This window comes from Oncorhynchus clarkii, chromosome 3 (genome assembly GCF_045791955.1).
Source record: "Oncorhynchus clarkii lewisi isolate Uvic-CL-2024 chromosome 3, UVic_Ocla_1.0, whole genome shotgun sequence".
Classification (NCBI taxonomy): domain Eukaryota; kingdom Metazoa; phylum Chordata; class Actinopteri; order Salmoniformes; family Salmonidae; genus Oncorhynchus; species Oncorhynchus clarkii.
Window position 1 is genome coordinate 10,090,553 of NC_092149.1, and position 27,400 is coordinate 10,117,952.

At 41.9% G+C, this 27,400-nt stretch overlaps 2 protein-coding genes across 2 annotated transcripts in view; one reads left to right on the top strand and one right to left on the bottom strand.

The window, feature by feature from the left end:
- The window catches only part of LOC139387564 (sodium bicarbonate cotransporter 3-like), a 69,083-nt gene extending 65,231 nt beyond the window's left edge, over nucleotides 1-3,852 (top strand). The window contains exon 25 of the mRNA XM_071133891.1: nucleotides 247-3,852. Coding sequence (XP_070989992.1) covers nucleotides 247-328 — 82 coding nt within the window. The 3' untranslated portion in view covers nucleotides 329-3,852. The remainder of the gene's footprint in view (nucleotides 1-246) is intronic.
- Nucleotides 3,853-20,048: 16,196 nt separating this feature from the next.
- LOC139405594 (sialic acid-binding Ig-like lectin 15) lies at nucleotides 20,049-21,523 on the bottom strand. The gene is made up of 3 exons (XM_071148007.1): nucleotides 21,469-21,523; nucleotides 20,662-21,057; nucleotides 20,049-20,470 (listed from the first exon to the last, which is right to left on the bottom strand). The coding sequence occupies exons 1-3, from the start codon at nucleotides 21,521-21,523 to the stop codon at nucleotides 20,049-20,051; spliced, it is 873 nt and encodes a 290-aa protein (XP_071004108.1).
- Nucleotides 21,524-27,400: the final 5,877 nt, after the last annotated feature.

The window sequence follows — 27,400 nt, forward strand, 5'->3', positions numbered from 1 at the left end:
GTCTTGCAATGTTGCATTTAAACATTTTGCAACATTGCACGTTGTGTGGCAAAGGGATGGTGAGTGGGTTCATACTCACTGTATTGGGTTGTCATTTTTTGAATGAGTTTGGAGGATTTAACTTACTAAAATTCAAGTTTAATTCATTAATTTTAAACAGCTATATTTAGATATAATTAAAACATTTGAAAGAATGAACTGAATTTTGGTGGTGGTGATGATGATGGTGCTATTCTCTGTTCCCAGCCAGGCGAAGGTGTCCTGTGTGAAGATAAACTTGGAGAATGACCAGGGGGAGAAGTATGGGGATGCTGAGACCTCCTTATGAAGGAGGGACGGGAGGAGCAGGGAGAGTACCACTTCAGCCTCTAGCCCACCAGGTGGCGTTGTCCTCCTGTCCTCCCACACAGCAGGGGGCAGTGTCCTTCATGGCCCTGTCCGTTGCCCTAACAGCTGCTACCATACCAATGCCAAGGGGGCACACAAAGACACAACCACTTCTACTTAGCCATGTTTCTTTAGTTCTTATTGTGAAATTAGTCGGAGGGAAATTTGTTTTTTAATTTTATCATCGTTTTAAGGTGAAAAAACATTAACTTTAGATTCAGGTGTGCCTTTTTTAAGGAACCACTTGGTCTTCTTGGAATGACTTTCATCAGGCTTTTTACCAACATATCCATAGTCTCTGTGATATGGTGTACAGTCTGTCCTCGTAACACTTACTTCGAGGGCAATGCATTATGAATGCATGTAGTGGCCTCTATCGCCCTTAGTGCATTATATTAGAGGAGTTGCTGTAAGCATTTCAAACTTGTCAAGACTGTCCCCAGGTGGTTTATAGGAAGCAGTAGGCCTAACAGCAGTCCAAGCACCCCGGGTGGCTTGACCACAACGACGGCTACTACTCACAGCACTCTATCTGGCTCACTCTGAACAATAGACACTTTCTGTTTGAGAAAGCAGGTGACGCTCAACAAAAGGTCCAAATACATTTGGAGCACATATTAGATTTGTGTGTGTGTGTGAGAAACTTAAGAGCAGCTTAAGATGTCTTTTCACAATATCAGAGTCATGTGTACGATGTGCTGTTGATTCAGATTATCAGTCACAGTAGGTTGAAAGACTGAAGATGTTCTGTCAAAGTGAACATGACAGACCACAGCATAGCCCATAGTGTGCAGAATATTTCTTGAATTAATTGGCAAACATCTCTTACTAATCTTAAACAATCCCAAATTGGAAACGGACTATAATAAGATAACGTTTCAAAAACAAAATGTTCTCACATTTCTCGATTGAGCGGTCTTGTTATTTTGGTGTAATGGTGAGGGTATTGCCTGCAGTGTCCATGTCCATACATGGAAGGAAGAAAATATGTATAGAGTAAGTCTATGGAGGGTTCTAAAACTGATGCCTTCTTTAGGGCAGGTTTAAAGCTGTTCAATAGTGTTACTGTACATGGCTGTGGTAGCCTGGGTTTAATCTAGTGTAGTGCACCTGCACCAAGGAAGTCTTACCAGAGCTGTAGCCTCCCCTTGGTTATGATGACGAGGGGAACCCCACTTTTATCCATTTAAACGGTTTACATCCAATGGAATATTTTCTGTTATGGGGTATATATTTTAGATTGTCTATATATATATATTTTTTATCATTACAAAATGTAATGCATTTAATTTATTTTGAGTGGGTCAACGTTGCAGAGTTTGGGGGGGGGGAGCAGTGTCGTTGTTTTGTTGCTGGCCGGTAATTAATGTTCTTTATTTCCTGTCTTTATATCTGTGCACTTTAGATACGCCTGCCGCACAACGAGAGGGGTGGGCAGGCTATATGTACCTTTTTATATACATGTATCTATTTAGATCAGTCTCAGGAACCAATGGGCTCAATGAGGCCCTTCTCTCTCTCTCACCGTCTCTGTCAGTCTTTCTTTCTCTCCCTTTCTCCCTGTCACTCTCTTTCTGTGTCTTTTGTCTTTCTCTCGGCCTCTCTCTCTGTGTTGTCTCTCTCTCTCCCCTTCTCTGTGTTCGCTCTCTCCCTCTCTTTCTCTGTGTTGTCTCTCTCTCTCTGTGTTGTCTCTCTCCCTTTCTCTCTCTCCCTCTGTTGTCGCTCTCTCTCCCTCTGTGTTGTCTCTCTCTCTCCCTCTGTGTTGTCTCTCTCTGTTGTCTCTGTGTGTTGTCTCACGTTCACTCTGTTGCTCACTGACTGACTCCCTCATTGTCAATCCACTTGTGTTGCTAGAAGATGTTGCTGTGTGTTTCTCTGCCCCTCCCTTTCAGCTGTAAACCCTTTTTACCTATTTGACACTGGACAACACTGATAGGTGGGTTTCTCTGTGCTCTTCTTTTATTGGCTATTCTGTTGTAGGCAGTTTTGTATAGAAAAAAAGATCTTAATTAATTTTGTCCCGTGGATTTAGTGTTAATGAATAGCAATGCTTTTGGTTGATTATTCAATATGTATACTGTTACAGGAGTCCTACTGGGAATGGCATCAGTCTGCTGTTCATGGCTCTGTGATTGAGTTTAATTCATGAGTTTGAATAATGTGATTGAATTAGTTTTATTTAAATCTATAGTGTTATACAAATATGGAATGAAGGTTATGAAACATTGGGTGTAAGTCGTACGGGGGGCAAGAATTTGTTTTGACTTCAATAAAGAGGAGACTCCTCAAGTTCAATAACTGACTGACCGCTTCCATCTGAACACCTTGATGAAAACAAACAGTCATCTGTTTTAGCAGCTGTTTTGCCCTCTGGGTCAATTATGGGCCCCATACTATGAATGTTGGAAATTTACCTACGTTCTCGTTCCTTCTGACTTTGTGCTTACCAGTGGTGTAAAAATACTTTTAAATATTACTTAAGTCATTTTTTGGGGTATCTGTACTTTTCTTTACTAGTTATATTTTTGACAACTTTTACTTCACTACATTCCTAAAGAAAATAATGTACTTTTTACTCCATACATTTTCCCTGACACCCAAAAGTACTTGCTACATTTTGAATGCTTAGCAGAACAGAAAAGGGTTAAATTCACACGCTTATCAAGAGAACATCCCTACTGCCTCTGATCTGGCAGACTCACTAAACACAAATTCTTAATTTGTAAATGATGTCTGAGTGTTGGCGTGTGGCCTGGCTATCCGTAAATTTAAAAAACAAGAATTGTACCGTCTGGTTTACTTAATATAAGGAATTTTAAATTAGTCTTACTTTTGCTTTGATACTTAAGGATATTTTAGCAATTACATTTACTTTTGATACTTAAGTATATTTTAAAACCAAAATGTAAACTTTTACTCAAGTAGTATTTTACTGGGTGACTTTTACTTGAGTCATTTTCTATTAAGGTAACATTTGGGTACTTTTTCCCATCATTGGCATTGCCTTGGTGTGCATTATCTCTTGGTAGTTGAGTACTTAAGCAGGCTGGGACTAGGAAACGTGGCCTACTGGGGAGCTTGTTATTAAGAGCGGTCCAAGGTGCATTTTTCTCCGTATCTAACCTACGCTGTACAACAATAGAACACAGAATAAACTGTCATAGTACTGCTATGTGAAACTCTTAAACCGGTGACGATCACTGAGGACAGGCGATCTTTCAGCACCGTGTGACTAGACATTTCAGTCCCCTATAAGGTGGCTTGGATTGGCCTCATGTTGCCATTCGGTTTGATATCAGTGAAGTTTTTAATGAATTGTTCTTAAACTGTACAATGAATGGTATCTGTACTATTCTTATGGGGTTGGGAGGGCGGGAACCGGGGGATAACGCAGATGAACCATTGAATTTTTTTGTAATGGAAATGAAGTTGTTGAAGGAAAGCAATAAAGGTTACTACATTGTAGCTGTGTTGGTTGGCCTCAGTCTTTGACAAGTTGTTGTAGCTACATTGCTTGGTGATGAACAGAAGTAGTATTGTATCACTGATCTGCTAGTACACTAAAATACATACAAAACATACACTACAGACTGAAAGTCACTATTTTGATTTAAAGGGGCAATCTGCCGTTGCTTTATCCATTTTTAGACTTTTTAAATTCATTTCCATTGAGTCGTGAAGAATATACAGTGCGTTCAGAAAGTATTCAGACCCCTTGACTTTTTCCACATTTTATTACGTTACAGCCTTATTCTAAAATGGATTAAATGTTTTTTCCCCTCAATCTACACACAATACCCCATAATGACAATGCAAAAACAGGTTTAGAAATGTTTGCAAATGTATTACCAATAAAAAAAAACTAACCACATTTTACAAAAGTACAGTATTTAGACCCTTGACTCAGTACTTTGTTGAAGCACCTTTGGCAGCGATTACAGCCTCGAGTCTTCTTGGGTATGCCGCTACAAGCTTCGCACACCTGTATTTGGGGAGTTTCTCAAGCTCTGTCAAGTTGGATGAGGAGCGTTGCTGCACAGCTATTTTCAGGTCTCCAGAGATGTTCGATCGGGTTCAAATCCAGACTCTGGCTGGGCCACTCGAGGACCTTGAGACTTGTCCTGAAGCCACTTCACTACAGGAAAAGGAGGACCGAGCACGCCCCATTCTCATCGATAGTGCTGTAGTGGAGCAGGTTGAGAGCTTCAAGTTCCTTGGCGTCCACATCAACAACAAACTAGAATGGTCCTAGCACACCAAGACAGTTGTGAAGAGGGCACGACAAAGCCTATTCACCCTCAGGAAACTAAAGAGATTTGGCATGGGTCCTGAGATCCTCAAAAGGTTCTACAGCTGCAACATCAAGAGCATGGTTGCATCACTGCCTGGTATGGCAATTGCTCGGCCTCTGACGCAAGGCACTACAGAGGGTAGTGCGTACTGCCCAGTGCATCACTGGGGAAAAGCTGCCTGCCACCTAGGACCTCTACGCCAGGCGGTGTCAGAGGAAGGCCCTAAAAAAATTCTATGACCCCAGTCATAGACTGTTCTCTCTACTACCGCATGGCAAGCGGTACCGGAGTGCCAAGTCTAGGACAAAAAGGCTTCTCAACAGTTTTTACCCCCAAGCCATAAGACTCCTGAACAGGTAACCAAATGGTTACATGGACTATGCATTGTGTGCCTCCCCCACCCCAAACCCTCTTTTTACGATGCTGCTACTCTCTGTTTATCATATATGCATAGTCACTTTAACTATACATTCATGTACAGTGCCTTGCGAAAGTATTCGGCCCCCTTGAACTTTGCGAACTTTTGCCACATTTCAGGCTTCAAACATAAAGATATAAAACTGTATTTTTTTGTGAAGAATCATCAACAAGTGGGACACAATCATGAAGTGGCACGACATTTATTGGATATTTCAAACTTTTTTAACAAATCAAAAACAGAAAAATTGGCCGTGCAAAATGATTCAGCCCCCTTAAGTTAATACTTTGTAGCGCCACCTTTTGCTGCGATTACAGCTGTAAGTCGCTTGGGGTATGTCTCTATCAGTTTTGCACATCGAGAGACTGAATTTTTTTCCCATTCCTCCTTGCAAAACAGCTCGAGCTCAGTGAGGTTGGATGGAGAGCATTTGTGAACAGCAGTTTTCAGTTCTTTCCACAGATTCTCGATTGGATTCAGGTCTGGACTTTGACTTGGCCATTCTAACACCTGGATATGTTTATTTTTGAACCATTCCATTGTAGATTTTGCTTTATGTTTTGGATCATTGTCTTGTTGGAAGACAAATCTCCGTCCCAGTCTCAGGTCTTTTGCAGACTCCATCAGGTTTTCTTCCAGAATGGTCCTGTATTTGGCTCCATCCAGCTTCCCATCAATTTGAACCATCTTCCCTGTCCCTGCTGAAGAAAAGCAGGCCCAAACCATGATGCTGCAACCACCATGTTTGACAGTGGGGATGGTGTGTTCAGGGTGATGAGCTGTGTTGCTTTTACGCCAAACATAACGTTTTGCATTGTTGCCAAAAAGTTCAATTTTGGTTTCATCTGACCAGAGCACCTTCTTCCACATGTTTGGTGTGTCTCCCAGGTGGCTTGTGGCAAACTTTAAACAACACTTTTTATGGATATCTTTAAGAAATGGCTTTCTTTTTGCCACTCTTCCATAAAGGCCAGATTTGTGCAATATACGACTGATTGTTGTCCTATGGACAGAGTCTCCCACCTCAGCTCTAGATCTATGCAGTTCATCCAGAGTGATCATGGGCCTCTTGGCTGCATCTCTGATCAGTCTTCTCCTTGTATGAGCTGAAAGTTTAGAGGGACGGCCAGGTCTTGGTAGATTTGCAGTGGTCTGATACTCCTTCCATTTCAATATTATCGCTTGCACAGTGCTCCTTGGGATGTTTAAAGCTTGGGAAATCTTTTTGTATCCAAATCCGGCTTTAAACTTCTTCACAACAGTATCTCGGGCCTGCCTGGTGTGTTCCTTGTTCTTCATGATGCTCTCTGCGCTTTTAACGGACCTCTGAGACTATCACAGTGCAGGTGCATTTATACGGAGACTTGATTACACACAGGTGGATTGTATTTATCATCATTAGTCATTTAGGTCAACATTGGATCATTCAGAGATCCTCACTGAACTTCTGGAGCGAGTTTGCTGCACTGAAAGTAAAGGGGCTGAATAATTTTTCACGCCCAATTTTTCTGTTTTTGATTTGTTAAAAAAGTTTGAAATCTCCAATAAATGTCGTTCCACTTCATGATTGTGTCCCACTTGTTGTTGATTCTTCACAAAAAAATACAGTTTTATATCTTTATGTTTGAAGCCTGAAATGTGGCAAAAGGTCGCAAAGTTCAAGGGGGCCGAATACTTTCGCAAGGCACTGTACATACTACCTCAATTGGCTAACCGGGCTATCTGCATTGTGTCCCACCACCCGCCAACCCCTCTTTTACGCTACTGCTACTCTCTGTTCATCAAATATGCATAGTCACTTTAACCATATCTACATGTACATGCTACCTCAATCAACCTGACTAACCTGTGTCTATGTAGCATCGCTACTTTTATAGCCTCGCTACTGTATATAGCCTGTCTTTTTACTGTTGTTTTATTTCTTTACTTACCTAACACCTTTTTTGCACTATTGGTTAGAGCCTGTAAGTAAGCATTTCACTGTAAGGCGCACGTGACAAACTTTGATTTGCATTGTCTTGGCTGTGTGCCTAGGGTCGTTGTCTTGTTGGAAGGTGAACCTTCACCCCATTCTGAGGTTCTGAGCGCTCTAGAGCAGGTTTTCATCAAGGATCTCTCTGTACTTTGTTCTGTTCATCTTTCCCTCAATTGTGACTAGTCTCTGTCCCTCCTGCTGAAAAGCATCCCCACAGCATGATGCTGCCACCACCATGCTTCACTGTAAGGATTGGTATTGGCCAGGTGATGAGCGGTGCCTAGTTTCCTAAGACGTGACCCCTCATTAGACCAGAGAATCTTGTTTCTCGTAGTCGGACTCCTTTAGGTGCCTTTTGGCAAACTCCAAGGGGACTGTCATGCATTTTACTGAGGAGTGTCTTCTGTCTGGCCACTCTAGCTTAAGGGTCTGATTGGTGGAGTGCTGCAGAAATGGTTGTCCTTCTGGAAGGTTCTCCCATCTCCACAGAGGAACTCTGGAGCTCTATCAGAGTCACCATCGGGTTCTTGGTCACCTCCTTGAACAAGGCCCTTCTCCCCTGATTGCTCAGTTCGGTCTGGCGGCTGGCTCTAGAAAGAGTCTTGGTGGTTCCAAACTTCTTCCATTTAAGAATGAGAGATGCCACTGTGAATTGGGGGACCTTCAATGCTGCAGAAATCTTTTGGTACCCTTCCCCAGATCTGTGCATCGACACAATCCTGTCTCGGAAGCTCTAGGGACAATTTCTTCAACCTCATGGCTTGGTGTTTGCTCTGACATGCACTGTCATTTGTGGGACATTTATATAGACAGGTGTGTGTGCCTTTCCAAATCATGTCCATTTCATTGAATTGACAGTACCACAGGTGGACTCCCAAGTTGTAGAAACATCTAAAGGAAGATTCATGGAAACAGGATGCACCTGAGTCTCACAGCAAAGGGTCCTAATACTTATGGAACTAAGGTATTTGTTTTGTATTACATTTGCAAAAATGTCTACAAAACTGTTATCGCTTTGTCATTATGGATTAAAACATTGAATCAATTTTAGAACAAGTCTAACAAAATGTGGAAAAGGTTAAGAGATCTGAATGCACTGTAACCTATAAATGCCTCAGAAAAATAAGAGGTCAAATCATGACGTCCGTGATCTTCAGGTCGGGAAGTTGGCGCTCTAGAAAGAGGACCTACTTTCCGAGTTGGATGACCTTTCAAATCGATATTTCCCCGACGGAGCCCATTTTTCCCTGTTGCCCAGAGTTCCCTGTTGTTGTGAATGTGGCATTCATCATTTTATTATTTTAAATGTTTTACTTTTAAATATATCCATTGAGTCTTGAAGAATGTAACTTATAAATACTTTGAGCTTAGTTAACCTGACGTTCCCCATCCGAACCCAAAAGCTTGTTTTATTCCTTAGTAAACAATTTAAATGTAAATGTAAAACTATTATTTTGATGTCATGGATGGTCAGTACTGGTATCATTGCTCTCTCCATTTGAGTGGTAACATTTATCCAGCCCCACCCCCTCAGTGGCAGGTGTCCGCTTTGTGATTGTTGGAGCTGCAGAGTGCCACTTTAAAAGGAAGCAGCAGTCGGTGTTGAGTCCCTCTATTCTAGTGACTACATCTGGTTCCCCTTATCAATACCAAATAGGCTTCTCTGCACAAACTCAGATTTAAGTGTTCAGATATTTCAGATGACTATTCAGTTTGGTTTGTGCTTCTTCTATGGAAATCGTGTGCGCAATGATTTAAAAGCTCATTTACTATTCAAAGTGATTGTTTTTGGTACACACACACACACACACACACACACACACACACACGTTTGGTGTTGATGATAAGAAACCCTTTAAAATAAAGCCCAATCACCCCCACCCCCTATATTATAAACTGGTTGGTTTGAGCCCTGAATGCTGATTTGTCTGAAAGCCATGGTATACCACAGGTATGACACCACTTTTATTTTTACATCTAATTACGTTGGTAGCCAGTTAATAATAGCAATGAGGCACCTCGGGGGTTTGTGGTACATATCCAATATACCACGGCCAAGGGCCATATCCAGGCACTCTGCGTGGCCATGTAGCATTTATATTAGGGGTCGACTGATTATGATTTTTCAACGCCGATACCGATTTATTGGAGGACCAAAAAAAGCCGATGCCGATTTTTATATATATATATATATATATATATATTTTGTAATAATGACAATTACAACAATACTGTATGAACACTTATTTTAACTTAATATAATACGTAAATAAAATCTATTTCGTCTCAAATAAATAATAAAACATGCTCAATTTGGTTTAAATATTCAATATTCCCAGTAAAGACGTTTTAGGTTGTAGTTAATATATGAATTATGACGCGTCGACTATTTCCCTCTATACCATTTGTATTTCATATCTTTGACTATTGGATGTTCTAATAGGCACTTGAGTATTACCAGCCTAATCTCAGGAGTTGATAGGCTTGAAGTCATACACCGCGCTGTCAAGCATTGCTAAGAGCTGCTGACAAACGCAGTGAGTTTGAATGAACGTTTACGAGCCTGCTGCAGCCTACCACCGCTCAGTCAGACTGCTCTATCAAATATAAAATCATAGACTTAATTATAATACAATAAACACAGAAATACGAGCCTTTGGGCATTAATATGGTCAAATCCGGAAACTATCATTTTAGAAAACAAAACGTTTATTCTTTCAGTGAAATACGGAACCGTTCCGTATTTTATCTAACGGGTGGTATCCCTAAGTCTAAATATTGCTGTTACATTACACAACCTTCAATGTTATGTCATAATTATGTAGAATTATGGCAAATTAGTTCGCAACGAGCCAGGCGGCCCAAACTGTTCCGTATACCCTGACTCTGCATGCAATAAACACAAGAGAAGTGACACAATTTCCCTAGTTAATATTGCCTGCTAACATTCATTTATTTTAACTAAATATGCAGGTTTAAAAATATATACTTCTGTGTATTGATTTTAAGAAAGGCATTGATGTTTATGGTTAAGTACATTCCTGCAATGATTGTGCTTTTTTTGCGAATGCGCTTTTGTTAAAACATCACCTGTTTGGCAAAGTAGGCTGTGATTCGATAAATTAACAGGCGCCGTATTGATTATATGCAACGCAGGACAAGCTAGTTAATCTAGTAATATCATCAACCATGTGTAGTTAACTAGTGATTGTGAAGATTGATTGTTTTTTTTATAAGGTAAATTACCTCTATTTCATATTACAACCAATGGCCATGTACCACACCCCCCTCGGGCCTTATTGTTTTAATATACTTCAACCTGGTAGACTAGAGGCCAAAAAAGACAGTTGTGCCATGCACGATGCAGACAGTGTTTTACAAACATTTTAAAGAACTGGGGTCGACTCCTTTTCATTCTCAGTCATTTAAAATAATTTAAAACTGAATTTCAACATTACTTTCAAAAATATACAATTCAACATCAGAGTGCTGACATGTAGTAATGGCAACAAGCTATTAAATGGAATTGGATGTGTCATAGTGCAGGTGCTATGACCATTTACTTTCCTTTGTCACCTTTCACCCTCGCATCCCAGTCTTCCAGGCCTCTGTCTGCTTCTATGCAAAGAGTTGTCAAATGTCAAGTTTGACTGTCAAATGTGTCAGTGTTTCCAAGGAGGAAAAAGCAAGACAGAGTATATCTAGAGTCAGTTAACTGAGGGAAGGTGAAGAGTGTTTCTGACCCAAGGTAAGAGGATACGGACTGTCTTTAAGCTTCTACAAATGTAGCATACCAATGTTTGATAGCTTTTTTAAATAACTCAAATCTTATTAAATAATTATTCTGTATAAATCTGTAATAATGCTTAAATAAAAACAAACAATTAAAGGTAATACATGGAAAGTAATGAACAAGAGTGGTGTTTATGAAAAAATGTATTTCTGAAGAGATCCCCAGGGCCGGCTCTAGGCATAAGCAACATAAGCGGGTGCTTAGGGGCCCCGAACTCAGTCGGGGTCTCAACTTACTGTTGAGAGTTAGAATAGTAGAATACACAAGGTGACATTTTGAAACTTGGTTGTGCATCAGCAGTTTTTCACTTGTTTTGTCATTCACTGACAGTCACTCAATTAGCCATGTCAGGTAACAATTTTAGATTGGAAAGTTGGTCTAGCCAGTTATCTAAACTTGTAGTAATCATGGCCGAATACCAACCGAGCACGCAGGACACATTCTCAGGGGTCCTGACCACCAGGGGGCCCCATTGATTTTGTTAGTGACTCTCACTAACAGGGCATAAGTCATGGAAAAATGTGTAGAATTACATGAAATTAGCTTTAAAATTGAAAACAATTTTATCTCCACCCTAAGGTAAAATGGGAAGAATTGCAGGAAATGTGCTTTAAAACTACAAAATGTTTCTCATCCCCATGGCAAAATGTGTAGAATTGCAGGAAATGTACTTTAAAGCGTACATGTTTCTCTCCGCCATCAAAAGGGGGGCCACTAAAACTATTTTGCTCAATTGGAGACACCCAAATATACACCGTGTACAAGTATTAGGAAATGCAGCCAAATTGACACAACTGTGGGAAGCGTTGTAATCAACATAGTCCAGCATCCCTGTGGAATGCTTTTGACATCTTGTAGAGTCCATGCCCGTCGAAGTGAGGCTGTTCTGAGGACAAAGGGGGTGCAACTCAATATAAGGAAGGTGTTCATAATGTTTTGTACACTCAGTGTATTTACTGTATTAACTTTAGTAAAAAGAGTAAGTCTGGAATTCACTTGTCACAGATTTAGGCTCAATCGTTTTCACTCAAAGTATTTATGCTTTTGCCTATTTACAGTGGGGCAAAAAAGTATTTAGTCAGCCACCAATTGTGCAAGTTCTCCCACTTAAAAAGATGAGAGAGGCCTGTAATTTTCATCATAGGTACACTTCAACTATGACAGACAAAATGAGAAAAAAAATCCATAAAATCACATTGTAGGATTTTTTAATGAATTTATTTGCAAATTATAGTGGAAAATAAGTATTTGGTCACCTACAAACAAGCAAGATTTCTGGCTCTTACAGACCTGTAACTTCTTTAAGAGGCTCCTCTGTCCTCCACTCTTTACCTGTATTAATGGCACCTGTTTGAACTTGTTATCAGTATAAAAGACACCTGTCCACAACTTGAAACAGTCACACACCAAACTCCACTATGGCCAAGACCAAAGAGCTGTCAAAGGACACCAGAAACAAAATTGTAGACCTGCACCAGGCTGGGAAGACTGAATCTGCAATAGGTAAGCAGCTTGGTTTGAAGAAATCAACTGTGGGAGCAATTATTAGGAAATGGAAGACATACAAGACCACTGATAATCTCCCTCGATCTGGGGCTCCACGCAAGATCTTACCCCGTGGGGTCAAAATGATCACAAGAACGGAGAGCAAAAATCCCAGAACCACACGGGGGGACCTAGTGAATGACCTGCAGAGAGCTGGGACCAAAGTAACAAAGCCTACCATCAGTAACACTACGCCGCCAGGTACTCAAATCCTGCAGTGCCAGACGTGTCCCCCTGCTTAAGCCAGTACATGTCCAGGCCCGTCTGAAGTTTGCTAGAGAGCATTTGGATGATCCAGAAGAAGATTGGGAGAATGTCATATGGTCAGATGAAACCAAAATAGAACATTTTGGTAAAAACTGAACTCGTCGTGTTTGGAGGACAAAGAATGCTGAGTTGCATCCAAAGAACACCATACCTACTGTGAAGCATGGGGGTGGAAACATCATGCTTTGGGGCTGTTTTTCTGCAAAGGGACCAGGACGACTGATCCATGTAAAGGAAAGAATGAATGGGGCCATGTATCGTGAGATTTTGAGTGAAAACCTCCTTCCATCAGCAAGGGCATTGAAGATTAAACGTGGCTGGGCCTTTCAGCATGACAATGATCCCAAACACACCGCCGGGCAACGAAGGAGTGGCTTCGTAAGAAGCATTTCAAGGTCCTGGAGTGGCCTAGCCAGTCTCCAGATCTCAACCCCATAGAAAATCTTTGGAGGGAGTTGAAAGTCCATGTTGCCCAGCAACAGCCCCAAAAAATCACTGCTCTAGAGGAGATCTGCATGGAGGAATGGGCCAAAATACCAGCAACAGTGTGTGAAAACCTTCTGAAGACTTACAGAAAACGTTTGACCTCTGTCATTGCCAACAAAGGGTATTGAGAAACTTTTGTTATTGACCAAATACTTATTTTCCACTATAATTAGCAAATTAATTCATAAAAAATCCTACAATGTGATTTTCTTGATTTTTTTTTTTCTCATTTTGTCTGTCATAGTTGAAGTGTACCTATAATGAAAATTACAAGCCTCATCTTTTTAAGTGGGAAAACTTGCACAATTGGTGGCTGACAATACTTTTTTGCCCCACTGTATGTTGAACCTAGCCTTATTCATCAACTTTGGCTACACACCTTTCTCAAATGACAGGACCTGTCAGAGATGCAAATGACTTCATGTCCTCAAAGACCTGCCATGGCAACAACAGGAGTTGGCCTGTAGGCCTCCTGTTTCCAATGTTTTCTTTGCCAAAGCATATGGTCAAATTTTGGCAAAGGGAAATTGGTTGATATGTAAACAACCTACAGTGTGCTTAACCAAAGCTGCTACCTAAACAACCACAACCAACGGCCACATAAATATTAGATGACAGGGCTGTTTTGCTATGTTTCTGAAATTGTAACAAATTAAACTAATATTTGCCTTCACAGCCCAGTTACCTGCCAACCTCGACGACCCATCTGACACCACCCCTGCTCCCTTCTGGCTTTAGCGGCCATGGCCCTCGTCACAACCATGGGAGTGGTGCCAGTCATTCTCCTGGTCCTGGCAGCCTTTGACTCAGGTGAACCAATCCCATACAGTATCTCTCTACATGACTGTGACCTGTTTTAGGACTTTTTACAAAGTTACTCTGTCATTAGAGATGCTGTAAATGCTGAAGAAAATACAAACTGGGTTCATCTCAATAAATACATTTCATCATCTCCTTTGAAAAACTGACTGAACAGGGTGGAAGCAAATTCATCCACCATATAGCTTTCAGCTATCCTGTCAATATACAGTACCAGTCCAAAGTTTAGACATACCTACTCATTCAAGGGTTTTTCTTTATTTTTACTATTTTCTACATTGTAGAATAATAGTGAAGACATTAAAACTATTAAATAACACATGGCATTGTGTAGTAACCAAAAATGTCTTAAACAAATCAAAATATATTTTATATTTGAGATTCTTCAAAGTAGCCACCCTTTGCATTGATGACAGCTTTGCACACTCTTGGCATTCTCTCAATCAGCTTCACTTGGAATGCTTTTCCCACATATGCTGAGCACTTGTTGGCTGCTTTTCCTTCACTCTGTGGTCCAGCTCATCCCAAACAATCTCAATTGGGTTGAGGTTGGGTGATTGTGGAGGCCAGGTCATCTGATGCAGCACTCCACCACTCTGCTTCTTGGTCAAATAGCCCTTACACAGCCTGGAGGTGTGTTGGGTCATTGTTCTGTTGAAAAACAAATGATAGTCTCTCTAAGAGCAAACCAGATGGGATGGTATATCGTTTCAGAATGCTGTGGTAGCCATGCTCGTTAAGTGTGCCTTGAATTCTAAATGAATCACTGACCGTGTCAGCAGCAAAGCACCATCACACCTCCTCCTCAATGCTTCACGGTGGGAACTACACATGCAGAGATCATCTGTTCACCTACTCTGCATCTCACAAAGACACGGCGGTTGGAACCAAAAATCTCACATTCAGACCAAAGGACCCTGGAACTAAACACCTCCCTATGCAACTGGATCCTGGACATCCTGATGGGCCGCCCCCAGATGGTAAGGGTAAGCAACAACACGTCTGCCACACTGATCCTCAACACTGGAGCCCCTCAGGGGTGCGCGCTTAGTCCCCTCCTGTACTCCCTGTTCACCCACAACTGCATGGCCAAACACGACTCCAACACTATCATTACGTTTGCTGATGACACAACAGTGGTAGGCCTGATTACCAACATAATGAGACAGCCTATAGGGAGGAGGTCAGAGACGTGGCAGTGTGGTGCCAGGACAACAACCTCTCCCTCAATGTGAGCAAGACAAAGGAGCTGGTCGTGGACTACAGGAATAGGCGGCCCGAACAGGCCCCAATTAACATGGATGGGGCTGAAGTGGAGCTGGTCGAGAGTTAAGTTCCTTGGTGTCCACATCACCAACAAACTAACATGGTCCAAACACACCAAGACAGTTGTGAAGAGGGCACAACAACGCCATGGGTCCCCAGATCCTCAAAGCGTTCTACAGCTGCACCATCGAGAGCATCCTGACCAGTTGCATCACCGCCTGGTATGGCAACTGCTCGGCATTTGACCATAAGGCGCTACAGAGGGTATTGCGTACGGCCCAGTACATCACTGGGGCCAAGCTTCCTTCCATCCAGGACATATATACTAGGCGGTGTCAGAGGAAAGCCCCAAAAAATTTCAAAGACTCCAGTCACCCAAGTCATAGACTGTTCGCACGGCAAGCGGTACCGGAGCGCCAAGTCTAGGACCAAAAGGCTCCTTAACAGCTTCTACCCCTCAAGCCATAAGACTGCTGAACAATTAATCAAATGGCCGCCCGGACTATTTACATTGACACTCCCCTTGGTACCGGTACCCCCTGTAAATAGCCTCATTATTGTTATTTCTTTGTTATTTTTTTACTTTAGTTTATTTGGTAAATATTTTCTTAACCAACAATGCATTGTTAGTTAAGGCTTGTAAGTAAGTATTTCACAGTTCCTATTGTATTCGGTACATATGACAAAATATAGTTTATTTTCCACCGGTCTAATGTCCATTGTTCATGTTCTTGCCCCAAGCAAGTCTCTTCTTATTTTTGGTGTCCTTTAGTAGTGGTTTCTTTGCAGCAATTCGATCGTGAAGGCCTGATTCACGCAGTCTCCTCTGAACAGTTGATGTTGAGATGTGTCTGTTACTCGAACTCTGTGAAGCGTTTATTTGGGCTGCAATTTCTGAGGCTGGTAAACTCTAATAAACTTATCCTCTGGAGCAGAGGTAACTCTGGGTCTTACTTTCCTGTGCCGGTCCTCACGAGAGCCAGTTTCATCATAGCGGTTGATGGTTTTTGCGACTGCACTTGAAGAAACTATCAAAGTTATTGACATTTTCCGTATTGACTGACCTTCATGTCTTAAAGTAATGATGGACTGTCGTTTCTCTTTGCTTATTTGAGCTGTTCTTGCCATAATATGGACTTGGTCTTTTACCAAATAGGGCTATCTTCTGTATACCAGCCCTACCTTGTCACAACACAACTGATTGGCTAAAACGCATTAAGAAGGAAAGAAATTCCATGAAGCACACCTGTTAATTGAAATGCATTCCAGGTGACTGCCTCATGAAGCTGGTTGAGAGAATGCCAAGAGTGTGCAAAGCTGTCATCAAGGCAAATGGTGGCTACTTTGAAGAATCTCAAATAACATGAAATATATTTTGATTTGTTTAACACTTTTTTTGGTTATTACATTATTCCATATGTGTTATTTTGTAGTTTTGATGTCTTCACTATTAGAAAATAAACCCTTAAATGAGTACAGTAGGTGTGTCCAAACTTTTGACTGGTGCTGTAGCTTTCACCTATCCTGTCCTTTCAGATTACTGAAGATGAAGGAAATGAGAATAGGAAAGGAAGCCACTTTACACTCTTGAGATGAGCCTGTTGTGTTGAATGAAAGGAAAACAGGCTGTTCAGGCCTGTAGTATGTCCCCCCTGCTGGTCTGACACTAGTAGTATTGGAGCGTTCTCCACCTCTATCATCAACAGCACATAGTCACCTAAAATACAATTTCCTTTATTAGTTAACCAATATGGAACACAGACTCTTAAGTCTGTCGACATGTTTGGGGATTTTTGTTGATTAAATAATCTTATCCTGGAGCAGAATTGTTTTGTTTGCATATGAAAATGGATGTTTTAGCAGTTTCTACCCCTCTTTAGTGTCCACAGCACGCTCTTTTCCTAATAGCTTTGGCAAAGAGTTCATCACTGCATTCCCGGAGAACATCGCCTTTTACCATCCCACTCAGCCTTACAACAGAATTGTAATCACAGCACTACACAGTGACACCACGGTAATTGTGAAAATGAGGGAACTGGGTTCCACAGATACCAGGAAGCTGAATGCAGCACAGGAAGTTGTGATTCAGACAAGTTGGATAAGTGCAGAACTCAAGAGGTCAAAGTTCTCTAACAACACAATCCATGTGACCAGCAACAAAGACATCAGTGTCCTTGCCATCAGCCAAAGAGGTGAAAGCATCCAGGCCACGGTAGTCCCACCGGTGGAGAGCTTGGGTACAGAGTACCATGTCCCCCCTATACCTGAGATGAAGCATCCTCAGCATCAAATAGACCCAGGAAACCATTTGTTTAGGCTCATCATCATAAACAATAAAGAAACTAACGAGGTCACCATCTCAGGGCCAGCAGGTGAGAACGAGACTGTCTCACTCCAGCCGTTCCAACTGGTTCAACTCGGGCTCAATAGATCGCTGCCAGAGCCACACGTGTTGGCCGACCACCCCGTGGCGGTTTTGTACAGCCACCCATGTGCTGCCACAACTAACTGCACCTGTAGTTTTCTGTTCAGCCCTCTGTACCCCGTCACAGCTTGGGGGTCAGAATACCTCGTGCACCCCTCTTTGGAGAATGGAGCTTTGAATGAAACTACCTTACTGCTGACAACCAACCAAAGTGTTAGTTTACTCAGCGAACCCCCCACAGAGCCCCTCCAACTGCAGTCTTCCCACGAGCTGCCCTTTTATCCCTTCCTCTCTGGTGGCTCCTCCCTGGTCAAGACCTCCAGTCTTGTCTCCCTGACCCTCCACAGGCCAGGCCTACTCCTCAGCCTCATCCCAACGCATAGCTTTTCCACCTGCTACCTCCTCCACTCCCTCAACGCCATGAAGAACCAGGCCCTGTTAGTAGCCCCCACAGCCCAGACAGAGGGGGTGCATCAGGGGAACACAGCCCTGGATGTCACATGGACTCCCATGATGGGGACCGAGTACTCCTGGGCACTCATTGACTTTGGAACAGAATACAGGAGGCATGTCATCTGGCATAGTTCCACCAAAATGGCTGCTTACTACTTGGGAGAGACAAACGGCATGGTTTTTGGGAATCCGGCTGCCAGCATCAGCACAGATCCAGGTATGGTGTTGTAGAGGTTTCATAGTGTTGTATTGCTGTGAATTATGCATATTATGCATATCATTCATGTCTGTTGTATGCCAGTTTTTTATAGGAATATATTGATTGCTCTCTCGTGTGTGTGTGTGTGTGTGTGTGTGTGCGTGCTTGTTGTGTGTGTGTGTGTGTGTGTGTGTGTGTGTGTGTGTGTGTGTGCATGCTCGTTTGTATGCACAGATTCTAAGGGCTGTTTGCTGAGGCCAGAGGTTGTGACACTTGGGGATGAGCAGGGTGGCTGGCCCGAGTCTCTGAAGTACTGCCAAGATCAGGGCTACAGTCTGGTCAGCCTGAACACAGAAGAGTTTCTACTTCAAGTGACCAATAAACTGAGGGAGACGCAGGGTCAGGTGTGGATAGGCCTCCGTCGGAGCTCACTGACAGGGCAGTGGTACTGGCTGAGCAAGGCTGCTGTGTCCTTCAGTCACTGGGCCCAGGGTGAGCCAGGGACCCCCATACAGGGCCAGTGTGCCATGATGACACTGGACCCCCAGGGAAACTATACCTGGAGCGACCAGAGCTGCTGTGAAGCTCTCCCAGCCGTCTGCTACAGAGAGCCACTACACTTCCCCCTTCAGTAGAGCTCTATACATGACCATGTCCCTTTCTGTAGTACCCTTCATACATTATACTCACTAGATGCAAGCCCCTTTGTGAAGGGCATTTCATAAGATATATTCTCTAAACAGCTGTACTGTATGTCTCAATCCAGAATGATTGACTGTCTGGTGTTTCTTTTCCATATTTGGAGTTGAGGCATATCTGGATAAAGTCATTCTGATGTCTCTGATCTAGGACTTCTTGACAAATAAGACTGTTTTTACTTGTTATTCATATTACAGGTCCAAACCTGATTGTATCAAATCAATGAAATATTATCTACTGTAGTCTTGTGTAAAGTCTTTGATAAGGTGTAACATATTGAAATACTGAGGAGTTAGATAAATGTTTTCCTTTTGCAAATGCTATAGACCGGTTGGTTGTTTAGCTGCAAAACCGAAACTTACGCAATTATGGGGCGAAACACCTGGTTGGCTTAGACTATTGACAACATGTAAACTATATTTAATCTCAATGTTTGTAAAAAAAAAAGAATACATTTGCACAATGAGCACTTGTCTCTCAAATACATTGTTACAGTTATTGGTTAGCTAGATAGCTAATTTTAGCCATATTAGCATAGATGTGAAATCAGTCAAAACACCTCAACAAGACAAGGTATCAAGAACAAGATAAAAACCTGCTGAAACGAGACACCTGGAGCACTATTCCCCACATGGCAGCGTCTCGTTATATTACCTTTAAATGACATTAAATGTGACATATTTGTAAAAGAAGCTATGCTTGTTCTGTATTCTTTAAACCACCACAACCACAATAAATATACCATCCTCACCTTTAAATGGACAGAGGTTTTGTGTGTAGCCCCCATTTTGAGGCTTGACAAATAGTTAGATCATCACAACATTTCAACCAATGAGTTAGATTCATAAACAATAAACTAATGATTTACACTCTATTCATTACATATAAACCCTTGGTAGGGAATGAGGTGAGATTGAATTATATGCAAATAGGTCCATAATGTATTATATATTGAAGACAAATGGAAAAATGTATGAGAAGTTAAAACATTTGGATTAGTGTGTATGCGTATGCAAACAGTGTATCATATGAACCAGCATCTGAGCCATGCTGGGCCTCCTCCCTGCGGCAGCCAGACTACCATCCCCAGCAGCAGGAGCACCTTGAACCCCAGGGAGAGGGAGAGCAGGAGCAGCAGCGGAGGAGCCTCCCCAGAGACCTGCACCTGCCTGGGGGGCAGCATGTACAGGGTGGCCTGGTCCTTCCCCAGGGGGTTGGAGGCACTACATGTGTACTGCTGCCCAGGGAGGACATCCCGGAGCTGACTGGTGGTGTGATGTTGCTCGAGGGACTCCTGTGAGAGGGGAGAGATGTCGGAGCCTTCCATGAGCTGGTCAGGCCCCAGCCACTGGACGTCAGGTAGGGGAGAGCCCTGGACACGACACTGAGCCCTGTAGCCAGCTTCCTCACTGCCCTCCACTGACAGGCCCAGGATTCGTGGGGCAGCTAACCATGAAAGGCAAACACAGACACCCCAAATCATTACAATCATGTCCATGAAATACGCATAAATCCATCTACAATTAGACAAAGAGACAAACCCATACAGAGTTGACATTAGATCGCTTTCAAGGTCTAAAACAAACTGTGTAGTACTACATTCTACAGTGTACTCATCATATACAGAATCCCCCTACCCTCCACTCTAAGCCGTGTGCCCATCTTATCCTCATAGCTGGCATGTGCGTGTCCGGGGACCTCCACACGGCAGTAGTAGCGTCCGTTGTCCTGCAGGGCGGCGCTGTTGATGCGCAAGGAGAGGTCGTGCTCTCGGGGATTCCCTTCCAGGCGATAACGCTGGTCCTGCTGAGGGCCTGGCTGGCAGGTCCTGGCCCCAGTGGGAGAGGAGCAGTGGTAGAGCACCGTAGAGCCCTGGCCGTGGCCCAGCCGCCACACCACCTGCAGGGAGGAGTGCAGCGTGTGGTGGGGGTGGGTGAAGGAGCAAGGCAGCACCACTGGGTAGCCCTCCATGGCACGCACCTCCGCCTGAACCTTCATAGACCAGCCGTCATCGTTCGAAGCAGCGCCCAGGGCTGGATGTGTCATATATGCTATTAATGCTCAGGACAGATGGAGAACTGGAGCTGATATATGATACTTTAAATTGCACAGTGATACAAACTTTATCACTGCAATTTAAAGTATGTTTAATCAAACTTCAACTATGGTATATAAACACATTTTGAAAACAGGAATCGTTCCGTAATCCTGTAAGCAAAATGTAAATCTGGTAGTGGTGTCCAAATCAGTCATGCTTTGAAAATGAGGAAGGATTAAGACTTTAGAAAAAGTTAACTTTGATCTAACTTTGCTTTCTGTTTTCCATTTGCTTCTGAAAAAAGCAGTGCAAAATGATATCTCTGAATAGTGTGACCCCACAGTTTGTCTGACAAATATTTGATCCGCATATGGTGTAGTCGTGAGTCCATCTGTAGCTTACTTACCTTCCATGAAAAACAATAGGAGATTCACCATTCTGCAGAGTGACCGGGTGTCCATGCTGAGACTGCTGTGTTAAGGATAGAGTATGCAGGGAGGATTCTATGTTTGTCTCCTCACCTGACTCACTGTTTCTCAGACACTGTCCCGTGGCTGCCAGTCATTCCAGTACAGATCATATGAGATTCTATAGCGTATTTCCCTCATCTAACACACTGTCCTACACACAAAGTATTCACAACACTTGACTTTTTCACCATTTTGTTGTGTTACAAAGTGGGATTAAAATGGATTTAATTGTTGGTCAACGATCGACACAAAATACTTGTCATAACGTTGGCTTGGGGGTAGGTTTAGGACAGTCATAAATACCCCTCCCCCTCCCCTTTTTCCTCTCACTACCCTGCTGATGTTACATTTGCAAACACCTTGGTTAACATAGAGGGAACATCAGAAGTTGGAAGGAAATGAACTATATTCTGGTAATCCAACCAATTGAACATATCCAGTGGTACTTAATGAATATGATGTCAGTTCGGTTGTCATCTGAGACATTCTCATCAATGATAAAATGACATAAACTATACAGTGGAAAGTCTACACATCAGAGTTATTGGATTCACGTGGAACTGTTGTTCAATTTAAACGTTTGAATATGAAATTATTCGTGATGGGATGAAATGTGATTGTAGCTTCTAAAATGTGAGATTTGGGTTTTCATAAGGTAAGGTGGGGGTGGGAGGCTCAATCAGTGGCCCGCCCCTGTGAAGGGACATGGGCTGTAAAACTTTTCAAACACGCCCTCCTCTCCCTTCCCATATAAAACCTTGATGAAAATGTAACCTCCTGTTCCGAGGGGATGACGATCCAATGTCAGAATTGTCCAGATAATAACGACAGAACGAAGCCAACATCAGTGTGAGCTTTGGTTGAGAATGGTATGAACTTTGAACTCTTATTCACTACAGAAGTGATACCTTTAAATTGCACAGTGATATAGCCATGTAAATGATTAGCAACAGCCGCTGCAAACAAGTATCCCGTCTACCACACAACGACGCTATTACAGCCTTTTTTATTTTACCTTTATTTAACTAGGCAAGTCAGTTAAGAACAAATTCTTATTTTCAATGATGGCCTAGGAACAGTGGGTTAACTACCTGTTCAGGGGCAGAACGACAGATTTGTACCTTGTCAGCTCGGGGGTTTGAACTTGCAACATTCCGGTTACTAGTCCAACGCTCTAACCACTAGGCTACCCTGCCGCCTTCCATCTACCACCAACCTACCGAAGCTCAGCTCAGAGTAAATATTTATTGCATTTTCCTTTTCCAAATGGGTGGTAATTTAGAATGCATAAGATACTGTATTTACGATAGCACAGCTTCTCCCTGTGTCCCTCAGTCTTCCCGCTCTTTCACTCAAACCCAGCCCCTTTTCTTTTGTGTAACCAGCTGTCATATCTGTTCCGCCCGCTAGGGACGTTTTCCTTTATGACGTACAGTGCCTTGCGAAAGTATTCGGCCCCCTTGAACTTTGCGACCTTTTGCCACATTTCAGGCTTCAAACATAAAGATATAAAACTGTATTTTTTTGTGAAGAATCAACAACAAGTGGGACACAATCATGAAGTGGAACGACATTTATTGGATATTTCAAACTTTTTTAACAAATCAAAAACTGAAAAATTGGGCGTGCAAAATTATTCAGCCCCCTTAAGTTAATACTTTGTAGCGCCACCTTTTGCTGCGATTACAGCTGTAAGTCGCTTGGGGTATGTCTCTATCAGTTTTGCACATCGAGAGACTGACATTTTTTCCCATTCCTCCTTGCAAAACAGCTCGAGCTCAGTGAGGTTGGATGGAGAGCATTTGTGAATAGCAGTTTCCAGTTCTTTTCACAGATTCTCGATTGGATTCAGGTCTGGACTTTGACTTGGCCATTCTATCACCTGGATATGTTTATTTTTGAACCATTCCATTGTAGATTTTGCTTTATGTTTTGGATCATTGTCTTGTTGGAAGACAAATCTCCGTCCCAGTCTCAGGTCTTTTGCAGACTCCATCAGGTTTTCTTCCAGAATGGTCCTGTATTTGGCTCCATCCAGCTTCCCATCAATTTGAACCATCTTCCCTGTCCCTGCTGAAGAAAAGCAGGCCCAAACCATGATGCTGCCACCACCATGTTTGACAGTGGGTATGGTGTGTTCAGGGTGATGAGCTGTGTTGCTTTTACACCAAACATAACGTTTTGCATTGTTGCCAAAAAGTTCAATTTTGGTTTCATCTGACCAGAGCACCTTCTTCCACATGTTTGGTGTGTCTCCCAGGTGGCTTGTGGCAAACTTTAAACAACACTTTTTATGGATATCTTTAAGAAATGGCTTTCTTCTTGCCACTCTTCCATAAAGGCCAGATTTGTGCAATATACGACTGATTGTTGTCCTATGGACAGAGTCTCCCACCTCAGCTGTAGATCTCTGCAGTTCATCCAGAGTGATCATGGGCCTCTTGGCTGCATCTCTGATCAGTCTTCTCCTTGTATGAGCTGAAAGTTTAGAGGGACGGCCAGGTCTTGGTAGATTTGTAGTGGTCTGATACTCCTTCCATTTCAATATTATCGCTTGCACAGTGCTCCTTGGGATGTTTAAAGCTTGGGAAATCTTTTTGTATCCAAATCCGGCTTTAAACTTCTTCACAACAGTATCTCGGACCTGCCTGGTGTGTTCCTTGTTCTTCATGATGCTCTCTGCGCTTTTAACGGACCTCTGAGACTATCACAGTGCAGGTGCATTTATACGGAGACTTGATTACACACAGGTGGATTGTATTTATCATCATTAGTCATTTAGGTCAACATTGGATCATTCAGAGATCCTCACTGAACTTCTGGAGAGAGTTTGCTGCACTGAAAGTAAAGGGGCTGAATAATTTTGCACGCCCAATTTTTCAGTTTTTGATTTGTTAAAAAAGTTTGAAATATCCAATAAATGTCTTTCCACTTCATGATTGTGTCCCACTTGTTGTTGATTCTTCACAAAAAAATACAGTTTTATATCTTTATGTTTGAAGCCTGAAATGTGGCAAAAGGTCGCAAAGTTCAAGGGGGCCGAATACTTTCGCAAGGCACTGTAATTTGTAATCAAGTTATGATTAATTATGTGTATATGTAATTCTGTGTGATTAGTTAGGTATTTAGTAAATAAATAATTAAACCCAATTTTGTATTGCTGATTCAACTTGTTAGCCAGGGTTCGTGCAGATAACCAAGAATTTACAACTTTCAGATGAGACTGAATTAAGGTGACGCTTAATATTGACTGCTATTGATGTAAAATATTACTAGGTCTTTAACAGTTTATTCGGAAGATAACAGCTCTATAAATATTATTTTGTGGTGCTCCGACTCTCTAGTTAATTACATTTACATGATTAGCTCAATCAGGTAATATTAATTACGGAGAAATTATTTCATAGAATAGCATGTCATATCACTTAATCCGGCATAGCCAAAGACACGACATACTCTATGTCAAAGTGGAAGAATAATGTATGAAAAAAAATGTATTCATAAAAATAAATAAACACTAATATATCTTGATTTGATAAGTATTCAAGCCTCTGAGTTAATACATGTTAGAATCACCTTTGGAAGCTATTACAGCTGTGAGTTTTTCTGGGTTTGAGTCTTTCTAAGAGCTTTGCACCCCAGGATTGAACAATATGTGCACATTTTTGTATTTTTAAAAAAATCTTTAAGTTTTGTCAAGTTGGTTGTTGATCATTGCTAGACAGCCATTTTCAAGTCGCCATACATTTTCAAGCCGATTTCAGTCCAACCTTTAACTAGGCCACTCAGGAACATTCAATGTCGTCTTGGTAAGCAACTCCAGTGTATATTTAGTCTTGTTTGAGTTTATTTTCCTGCTGAAAGGTGAATTTGTCTCCCAGTGTCTGGTGGAAAGGAGTTATTATTATCTATTTGTTTACCTTTATTTAACTAGGCAAGTCCGTTAAGAACAAATTCTTATTTACAATGACTGCCTACATCGGCCAAACCTGGACGACGCTGGGACAATTGTGTGCCGCCCTATGGGACTCCCAATTATGGGCCACTTTAATAATGGAACACTAGTCACTTTAATAATGTATACATACTGCTTTACTAATTTCACATGTATATACTGTATTCTATTCTACTCTATTTTAGTCTATGCCACTCTGACATTGCTCGTCTTAATATTTATATATTTCTTAATTCCATTATTTTACTTTTAGATTTGTAGTTGTAAATGAGAACTTGTTCTCAACTGGTCTACCTGGTGAAATAAAAATAAAACAGTTTGTGTGTTGTTGTGAATTCTTAGATACTACTGCACTGTTGGAGCACAAGCATTTCGCTACACCAACAATAACATTGGCTAAATATGTGCATGTGACCAATACAATTTTATTTGATGTAAACTCTGTTTTAAAATCCCCATTGGCCTCATGGTGAAATCCATGAGCGGTTTCCTTCCTCTCTGGCAACTGAGTTAGGAAGGACGTCTGTATCTTTTGTAGTAACTGGGTGTATTGGTACACCATCCAAAGTGTAATAACTTCACCATGCTTTTTATTTATACCCATCTACCAATAGGTGCCCTTCTTTGCAAGGCATTGGAAAACCTCCCTGGTCATTGTGGTTGGATCTATGTTTGAAATTCACTGCTCAACTGAGTGACCTTACCGAGTATGTGTGGGGTACAGAGATCAGGTAGTCATTCAGAAATCACATTTTTACTCCTGAATTGATTTAGGCTTGTCATAACAAAGGGATTGAACACTTATTGACTCAAGATATTTCAGCTTTTCATTTAAAAAAATAGTGAACAAAAATATAAATGCAACATGCTGAAATTTCAAAGATTTTACAGAATTACAGTTCATATAAGGGAATTGGTCAATTGAAATACATTCATTAAGCCCTAATGTATGGATTTCACATGACAGGGAATACAGATACTGTATGCATCTGTTGGTCACAGATACCTTAAATAAAAACTAGGGGCGTGGATCAGAAAACCAGTCAGTATCTGGTGTGACCACCACTTGCCTCATGCAGCATGACACATCTCCTTCACGTAGAGTTGTTCAGGTTGTTGATTGTGGCCTGTGGAATGATGTCCCACTCCTCTTCCATGGCTGTGCGAAGTTACTGGATATTGGCGGGAACTGGAACATGCTGTCTAACATGTTGATCCAGAGCATCTCAAACATGGTCAATGGATGACATGTCAGGTGAGTATGGAAGAACTGGGAAATGTTCAGCTTCCAGGAATTGTGTACAGATCCTTGCAACATGGGGCAGTGATTTATCATGCTGGAACATGAGGTAATGGAAGATTATGAATGGCACAACAATGAGCCTCAGCATCTCATCACGGTATCTCTGTGCATTCAAATTGTCATCAATAAAATACAATTGTATTCTCCGTCCATAGCTTATGCCTGCCCATACCATAACCCCACCACCACCATGGGGCACTCTGTTCACTAACAGGGATGTAAACAAATGTGTGCGTATGGAACATTTCTGGGATCTTTGATTGCGTCTCATGAAACATGGGAACAACACATTATATAATGCGTTTTATATTGTTGTTCAGTGTAATTTGTTAAAATCTAAGAACACTGACATCATGGAGTATTGTGTATTCAATGTAATCCATTTTAAATTCAGGCTGTAACACAATGTGGAACAAGTGAAATGGTGAGAATACTGTCTGAAGACAGTCTGAATACTGTCTGAAGGGGCTGTAGGACTGTTATATTGCTCAAATCTCACTAGACTAAACGGATGCTCAGCCAAGCCCTCACTTGTTTCACAGTAAGCACTAAACAGGAAATATCTATTCTCATGTGGTACATTTCACAACTGTTTCCTGATTTGAGGCAT